Below are 9,665 nucleotides of genomic sequence, written 5' to 3' on the forward strand. Positions count from 1 at the left end.
ACATTCATGTACATTGTACAAAAATTACAACGCTGGACTTTTCTAACATGAAGTTAAGTACAAGGAAACCTAATTTACTCGCATATTTTTATATATAATTGAGATCAAATACATAGGTTTTTTGTACAATTATTACATAGTAAAATAAAAACATAAATGCACTTTTTAAATTGAAAATGAAATGCTATCTATCAGTGGGGAGAGTAGCATCTCTGCTGTTGCCATAGCAACCACTAATTTTCTATTTTAATCTTTAAAATAGAGTTTGTCCATGCTAGCCATGTATATTACCAGGGTTAGTAATATTTTTTTATTTTATCACTGTAATTGTATGTACTCTAATAAAAAGGAAGTCTAAGTCTAAGTCTACATTCAACATTATATTTCATCAGTTTTTATAAAAACCTTTTGTTACAGTATATTTGACTCATATTTATTTTTGTAATCAGCCTGACTTAAGTCTTTACAATAATCTTTGTGATTAACACATGGTTTCATATCATTTGACAAGGTTTACGCTCTTAAACTGTAGGTTGGTTCAATATAATTATGGAATACAATTACAATTCAGTGTTAATATCTGAGTGGGCCTCGGGCCCCTGTGTAGAGGAAAAGTTGGGCCCCATGGTCAAAAAGTTTAAGATTACACTACTACAGTATATACCACTGCGGTTTTGAAATAAATGACACTACGTTACCCTAGGAGAAAGAAACCCTCGTGCAAATGGACAGATACTCATGACTGCTCCTATGCATACTTGACTGTCTTGACCAAATGAAAATATTTTATATTATATTTTTTTTTTCCTGCTCCAGGCGAAAGAGGAGGAACTTCAACAAACAGGCGACAGAGATTCTAAACGAGTACTTTTACTCTCATCTCAGTAACCCTTATCCGAGCGAGGAGGCCAAAGAAGAGCTGGCCAAGAAATGCAGCATAACAGTGTCACAGGTAATATTATGCCTATATGTCATATGATACACTGTATATGTGTGTATATATATATATATATATATATATATATATATATATATATATATATATATATATATATATATATATATATATATATATATATATACAGTACAGGCCGAAAGTTTGGACACACCTTCTCATTTCAATGCGTTTTCTTTATTTTCATGACTATTTACATTGTAGATTGTCACTGAAGGCATCAAAACTATGACACCTGTGAAGTGAAAACCCTGACTACCTCTTGAAGCTCATCGAGAGAATGCCAAGAGTGTGCAAAGCAGTAATCAGATCAAAGGGTGGCTATTTTGAAGAAACTAGAATATAACACATGTTTTAAGTTGTTTCACCTTTTTTTGTTAAGTACATAACTCCACATGTGTTCATTCATAGTTTTGATGCCTTCAGTGACAATCTACAATGTAAATAGTCATGAAAATAAAGAAAACCCATTGAATGAGGAGGTGTGTCCAAACTTTTGTCCTGTACTTTATACATATATGTATATATGTATATATATATATATATACATATATACATATATATATATTAGTGCTGACAAACAATACATTTTTTACTTTGAATAATCACAGTGTTGCTGTGGATTAGTTTCAATTAATCACAATTTTAATATATGTTAATAGTGTTTCATTTTGAATGACCGAAAGGGGAATACATTGGTACCTTAATTGGCTTACAGGTATATAATATAACTGGTTCCGCGATGGAACCCAAAATACTGGTACCTCAAATCAACTTGCTCCATTGAAATTAATTCAAATGCAATAAATCCATGCAAGGCCCCTCAAAAACACCACAAAACAAGAACAACTATTGTTTTGGATAATGAATGCAATATGGAATAAAATATAATGTAGTAGTCTTAGAAAATAATGTACAGCATTGACTTTGGGGCGGTATAGCTCGGTTGGTAGAGTGGCCGTGCCAGCAACTTGAGGGTTGCAGGTTCGATCCCCGCTTCCGCCATCCTAGTCACTGCTGTTGTGTCCTTGGGCAAGACACTTTACCCACCTGCTCCCAGTGCCACCCACACTGGTTTAAATGTAACTTAGATATTGGGTTTCACTATGTAAAGCGCTTTGAGTCACTAGAGAAAAGCGCTATATAAATATAATTCACTTCACTTCACTTCACTTTGGAGAGTGGACTTCTGCGGTATCTTCTTCCAGCTGCTTCTTTGTCAAACACACCATCAGAAGCTTCTGAAATGTCGGGAATTTAGAAAAAAACTTTTAACGACCTTGCTGTCGATGTTATTATAGCCACAGCCGGCTTCAGTATGGTGTTGATACCTGTACTTGTGTGTCGACACACCTCAGTTTTTCCAATGATTTATTTCTATAATTAATTCTCAGCACTGTCCTTGACACTCACTTTCTTCCTTCCCATGGCTGGAAAAACAAAATATGCATTGATGTAATTTGGGCGGATATCAGGAGAAAACATGTGAACTCTATTTTTAAAAAAATCAGTTTTTAGAAATAATGTTAGACTATTGAATGGAGACAAGTCTAACACTAGCGCCAAGCGGAAAACAGCAGCTCAAGCTGAAGCTCATTGATTGGCTTTCTGGGGCTGCCTTCTTGCCAACGTGACAATGATTGACAGCGTGCTGCAGCTGACCAATGAGTGGTCAGTTGCGATATAAGAGCGAGTTGGCCTGCACACGGCACTATGATCACAAACAAGTAAGACAAATAAAACATCCAAACAAGAGGAGTCGAGTGCTCCACTCAAATGTCGTATGTCGTCCACTAAGACCTGTGCCAGGGGAATAAGATTGCCAAGAGCAGCCAATTTGAGCCTGTTTTGTTGTAGCACACTGGCTTAAGTATCAGTCTTTTGCTCCAGCGGACATAGTTCGATTCCCAGCCAGGACATATAAGGTAAACATTAAATCAATAAAGTTTGTCTAAGTCTAATGCAATCTTTAAAAAACAAAGTACAGTATTTCCGGACTATAAAGCACACCGAGATGTAAGCAGCACCCAATAAATTTTAGGAAAACATTTATTTTCCCATATACTAACTGCACCGTGCTATAAGCCGCAGATATATACTAGTACGTTGTGAAATTAGATATTTACATAGAAAGATTTTGTAAATGTTTATATACAAATCTTAATTGTTTCCAAACGGTGTCTGTAACACGGCAGTAAAACAGCTGATCATAAAAAAACAGAAGTCATCATCCTGGACCCACTAGCTACGGACGCTAGCTCTCCAATCAGCTAAACAGACTCAATAACTCCACAGTGACGTTTTGGTGAGTTTGCTGAGGAATTTGTGAAACTGAAACAATACAAACAGAATGCCAATGTAAGTTAATTATACTAACACAGACACTCGCAAACGTGTTAGCACATTAGCTAATGCTAACGATGCTAGCTTTATTACCTCACGATAGCACGTACAAATATAAAGTTGGTATGGTATATGCATTAAAACACCCCTACAGACATCACATGTGACGGTTTAATAAATAAAAATTGTTATAGTTATATGGTGAAACTTACAAACCTTGCTTGAAGTAATAGATAAAGATCCATATGAGTAGAAATGTTATGGACGATTAGAAGATAGAATGACATTTCCACTTCCGGTTCAAGGCTAAACAGTAGGAAACACTTGTTGGCATTCACAATAGCAAAAACAATCTTTGCATATGTTTAACGAAAACTATTTACTTACCGCTGGTTCAAAATGGAGGAAAAAAGTGGCGGCTTATAGTTTCAAACTTACGGTAGTTATTTATTTATTTCTGTTATTTTTTTAACTTCGTACAAAAAATACATTTTAGAAAAATGTGTTTCCCATTTATAATACCAAATGTTGTCCCTTCAAATATGTCTTGCTAACTATTAGCTAATGTTAGCGAGGGAGACACAGGACGTTTTGGTCTGATCTTACGGGGTTTACTATGGCATTTGCCATGCCAACCACGGTGGGGATCCTCGTAACTTAAAGCAAAGAAATAGCCGAGAGACATTTTGTATCCTAAAAAACTTGTGAGCTGGCGCACGCGTAGGCCAATGTATCACAGTAACGTGTTTATTAAACACCTTTAACATCATGTTCATGTTTACAAAAAACATGTCTGGTTTTGAAACAAACATTCATTCCACCTGTTGCTCTTTTTGTTATTAATGTGGTACATCAGTCAATTGACTGCAGTGGCGGGCTGTGCATTTCCCACCTAGGCCTTCAGTGATGTCCTTTTTAGTCCGACTTTAATAAATACCCCTCAAAATACCATAACTTATGTCACCACATGATCACGGCTAAAGAAATACTATACAGAAACACACTTGTGCACTACTGGACATTGAATCACCTCAACAGTGTACAAAATTGATTCAAAAATTAAAATAAATTGTGGACCCCAGGAAGACTAGTGGGTTGTTGAGGCAACCAGCTAATGGGGATCCTTAATAAAAATCAAATAAAAAAAAACAGGCTATATTTCGGCACATTTAAAAATCAATGAACCCGCATCAGCATTTAAAACATACCTTATGTAGTACTGTCAAAATTAAAAGAATTGTAAAGTACATATTAAATGTGGAAAAATAAATAAATAAAATATTTGAAATTTTTCTTTGCGAGTTAAAAAAGTGAGAACCAATGATTTCCCCTTACTTATTTTCGCGAATTACAACTTGTGATGGGATTCTCATTTGGGAGTGACAAGTGAAAATCCAATCACAGTCCCGTTTAGTGTAAGGCTACCTAGATGGGCTACTGTCAACAACTCGTGATCTGATTGGCTATCGCAACTGAATATCGACTGTCTATCCTGCAGAATTCATACAGCGCTGGCAAGAAGCTAGCTCAATTCTGATTGGATAAAAGCTCTAACGTAAAAACAAGCAACACTGGAGCCTAATAAGACATGAAGAGAATATGATGAATAATTTACGGAAAGTAAATTAAAATGAACTTTTATTCATCTATGATCAGTCGTGGTCAAAAGTTTACATACATTCGTAAAGAACATAATGTCATGGCTGTCTTGAGTTTCCAATAACTTCTACAACTCCTATTTTTTTGTGATAGAGTGATTGGAGCACATACTTGTTGGTCACAAAAAACATTCATTAAGTTTGGTTCTTTTATGAATTTATTATGGGTCAACTGAAAATGTGACCAAATCTGCTGGGTAAAAAGTATACATACTGTACATCAATGTTAATATTTGGTTACATGTCCCTTTGCAAGTTTCACTGCAATAAGTCGCTTTTAGTAGCCATCCACAAACTTTTGGCAAGCTTCTGGTAGAATTTTTGAACGCTCCTCTTGACAAAATTGGTGCAGTTCAGCTAAATGTGTTGGTTTTCTGACATGGACTTGTTTCTTCAGCATTGTCCACACGTTTAAGTCAGGACTTTGGGAAGGCCATTCTAAAAACTTAATTCTAGCCTGATTCAGCCATTCCTTTACCACTTTTGACATGTGTTTGGGGTCATTGTTGGAACACCCAACTGTGCCCAAGACCAACCTCCGGGCTGATGATTTTAGGTTGTCCTGAAGAATTTGAAGGTAATCCTCCTTTTTCATTGTCCCATTTAAAGCACCAGTTTCATTGGCAGCAAAACAGGCCTGGAGCATAACATTACCACCACCATGCTTGACGGTAGGAATGGTGTTCCTGGGATTAAGGGCTCACCTTTGCTCATCCAACATATTGCTAGGGAATTGTGGCCAACAGCTCAATTTTTGTTTCACCTGACATCACATGGACAAAGATAAAACTTTCTGGAGGAAAGTTATGTGGTCAGAAAATAAGAGCTGTAGAAATTATTGGAAACTCAAGACAGCCATGACATTATGTTCTTTACAAGTGTATGTTAACTTTTGACCACGACTGTATGTTAGGCCAGCAGAGAAGGCCTTGCTGGCCCTAACGGCACACCACTGGTTGACTGTTCACTCATGTTTTGTACTCAAATCCTGCATTAAGACATGCTCTTTAGAGTCTTCCATATTGACTTGTTTGCTTCCGTTGCTGTTCATCAGTTGTTGGCTGAGTGCTTCATTGATCACCATTACCTCAAAATTAGCATTTCCTCTTTTGTTTACTCAGTGAGCGACAGGAAGAAAATCTTAGCTAGCTTGTGGCAATGAGGCTGTTTATGACGCCACCTGTAGGCGTGCACGTATAAACCTCAACACCCGGTTATAGGACGAATCGTCTTTTCAGACTTTTTTCAAGGGAAAAATAGGCTATCCTCTTTTATTGTGTCAAAATGATTGTAAATATAATTTGAATGTATCATTATGCAGTGTAATTTAATGATATCTATCCATAAAGTTTATTGTAATAAATTCTGTGTCTTGTTAAGGTGTCCAACTGGTTTGGCAACAAGAGAATCCGCTACAAGAAAAACATCGGCAAGTTCCAAGAGGAGGCCAACATGTATGCGGCGAGGACTGCGGTCACTGCCACCAGTGTGTCTGCGCACGGCAGCCAGGCCAACTCCCCCTCCACTCCTAATTCGGCAGGTAAGACCTCCCCATTGGTTGGCTGGTCTGGAACCCCCAAAAAAATTATTCCTCATTTAATTTTCTTATTGATATTTTTGTCACTCTAAGCAAAAAAATATAAAGTTAGTAATGGATTGGGCAGCTTTAATGATGTACCGTATTTTTTGGACCATAGGGCACATTATAAGGCGCTCTGCCGATGAGCGGGTCTATTCAGGTCTATTTTCATACAAAAGGCGCACCGGAATATAAGGCGCATTATAGGGGTCATATTATGATTTCAAAAGAAATAAATAAATAAAAAAAATATATGTTTATTTTTTTATTTTTTCATTAAATCAACATAAAAAACACTTACAATTAGTGCACCAACCCAAAAAACCTCCCTCCCCCATTAACACTCATTCACACTCATTCGCACAAAAGGGTTGTTTCTTTCTGTTATTAATAATTCTGGTTCCTACATTATATATCAATATAGATCAATACAGTCTGCAGGGATACAGTCCATAAGCACGCATTAATGTATTTTTTTATGACAAAAATAAATAAATTCCCCCCCCCCCCCCCCCCCCCCCGGTCCGTGGGACAAATTTTCAAGCGTTGACCGGTCCGCAGTTACAAAAATATTGGGGACCACTGGTCTACATAACATGTAATGGTGGTTCTTTGGTCAAAATGTTGCACAGACCATTTTCAAGTAGTTTTCTGAGCAGCGTCTTCTCCCCGTCATCTTTGTTGTAGCGGTGTAGTGTGCAAGGACGGGGGTGGAAGAAGTGTCAAAAGATGGAGCTAACTGTTTTAATGACATTCAGACTTTACTTCAATCAATAACGGAGCAGCATCTTCTCATCCGTGGCTCACTAGTGCAACATCAACGCTGGAAATGTGTCCCGTGAAAACCGTCCGACCGGAACCCTCTAATAACTAAAGTTCCGTGGGTGAATTATGTAAACCCACTACAGTTTTTAGCGCTTTGATAGCTAGTCTACTAACAGATATAAGTAAGAACTTTACGCTACTTTATATTACAAATGGCAACAGCGTAAGATGAATGCCACATAAGAAGATAGAGAAAAAGAAGAAGCTAATGACTACGGCGTCTTCACGGACTACAATAGCGGCCGCGAGTACATTTTCAGGACTTATGCAGATCCCAAATGCACATCAGCAGGTACCAGAAGGTAAGAAAAGTTGATTTTGCATAATATTGCAAAACAAAACGCCAGGTAATATGTCTGCCAATAGGTGCCATTTTGCGGTCCTTATACACACACCATAATACTTGTATGTTTGATGTGCCGACAATCCATAAAGTGGTGCGGCTTCATAGCTTACCGAAGTCGTACTAAAACCATTTTGACAGATTTTTGAGCGCCGTGTGTAATGTTCTATATTCTCAAAGGAACATTTAAAGTTTTGGTGTTGTTTACTGGCGTCATATTGCAGTCTCCATGTATCTCTTATGTATGACTGCCATCCACTGGTCACCTTTATCATTACACCATGTACCAAATAAAATAGCTTCGAGGTCAGTAAGCACAACCAGAATTATGTCGTACATTAGGCGTGCCGCGTTATAAGGCGCACTGTCGATTTTTGAGAAAATGAAAGGATTTTAAGTGCACCTTATAGTCCGAAAAATACGGTACTCTAACTTTTTTTTTTTTTTTATACCAAAAAAGCTTCTCTATTACAAAAAAATCAGTTGTAATATTATAAAAAATAATAATAATGTGTCCAGACGGAAAAAGCAAAAACGTATATTGTCCTTCCCCATCGCTCAGATAATCTGATTCTTAATCAACAGTACAACACCTAATCACTTATTAAGTATATTTACAGGATACATAGCATGTATGATTACAGTCACAAAAACCCACACATTCATCATTATACCTTTCAGATATTTTATGTTTCCTCCTCTTTTATTGTATTTATTTTCAAATTGAATGATGTTTTTTGCCTTGTTTGTCTTCTCCATTCAATTGATTCCACTGAGTCACCCCACAAACCGACTTAATCTATAAACGTCCATATTATTAATAGTTATTTCAAACCAAAATGCTGTCTGCTGGGTTGAATGCAGTTTTTATCGCTATACATTCATCCAAAAATTGGACTACCACAAATAAATTTGGTGCTCATAAGCACATTATGATGGGACTGTCTGTGAATGCAGGTTGTCGTTCCAACTCCTCTACATCGCAGACAGAAGAAAGTTAATTTGTATTTAAGGCTGAGCCGATAAAACAATATTATTATATCTCGCAATAGACACGTAATCGTAATGTTTGACAAAACCTTCAATATATATATGTATATTTTTGGGGGGATCGGAAGAAATCAGAAAGAATGAAGCACCGTTGGTTGCATGAATAAAAACTCTCGCAGAAGTGATCAGTGAGCAATGGGAGGGACATGCGAAACAGCCAATCATGTAACAGTATCAATTATCAAGTTTGGTTGTGCTATCTTGCTGTCTTGCTGTTGATTCTCTGCATGGAGTGACAGGAGAAAATAAAGTGAATGCTGCAGCGAGTGAAGAAATTGTTGATGAAACAGGAAAAGTCACCCTGACAGTATGACAGTTTTTTTTAGTTTTTTCAAACGGACCGTAGTTTTGCCACGCTCATCTTTTCTTTTCAACCTTCGTCCGTTCCCTATTCGGATATCCGGAAACAACAGGAGTAAAGTATAGGACTGTATAAATAAAATACATAACAAAATATTACAGATGTGCTACTTTAAAATAATAGTAGTTTGGTCCAATAATATTTTAAATAATAATTACTGCATAACATAAATTAATTTCCGTACTTAAATAAGAATAACAGACCGTATTAAATGTTACACAGACCACGTCACTTCCTGCAAAAAAATGTATTCTCAGGTTTATATTTTCACACTTTGCCCTACTTTGTTACACTTTATTAATCATTTCTTACATATTCCTTATTTTTAGAGGTTTTTGGCCTAAAAACTAAAGATAAAGGTGAAGTTATAACACTGAAACGCCCTCAGGAAGAGGTGCTTTAAGACATGGCTAGCTAGCTAGCGGTGAACGTCCATCCGCAGTTGGCAGTGTTTTAGCTACTTTTAAATCACTAATCCTTGTCTCCATGGCAACAAATAAAGTAAGTTTCTTACAAGTATCATCCCTGCAGGACGAGGAATAGCTTAACAT

General features: G+C 36.8%; 1 protein-coding gene across 5 annotated transcripts in view; it reads left to right on the forward strand.

Annotated features, from left to right (window-relative positions):
- LOC133630840 (pre-B-cell leukemia transcription factor 1) overlaps positions 1-9,665 on the forward strand; it is a 309,529-nt gene that overhangs the window by 274,595 nt on the left and 25,269 nt on the right. For all 5 annotated transcript variants that reach the window (XM_062022627.1, XM_062022629.1, XM_062022628.1 and 2 more), the window contains 2 exons: positions 817-952; positions 6,337-6,496. In XM_062022627.1, coding sequence (XP_061878611.1) covers positions 817-952; positions 6,337-6,496 — 296 coding nt within the window. The remainder of the gene's footprint in view (positions 1-816; positions 953-6,336; positions 6,497-9,665) is intronic.

The sequence above is a fragment of the Entelurus aequoreus genome, linkage group LG16 (assembly GCF_033978785.1).
Source record: "Entelurus aequoreus isolate RoL-2023_Sb linkage group LG16, RoL_Eaeq_v1.1, whole genome shotgun sequence".
NCBI classification, from domain to species: Eukaryota; Metazoa; Chordata; class Actinopteri; order Syngnathiformes; family Syngnathidae; genus Entelurus; species Entelurus aequoreus.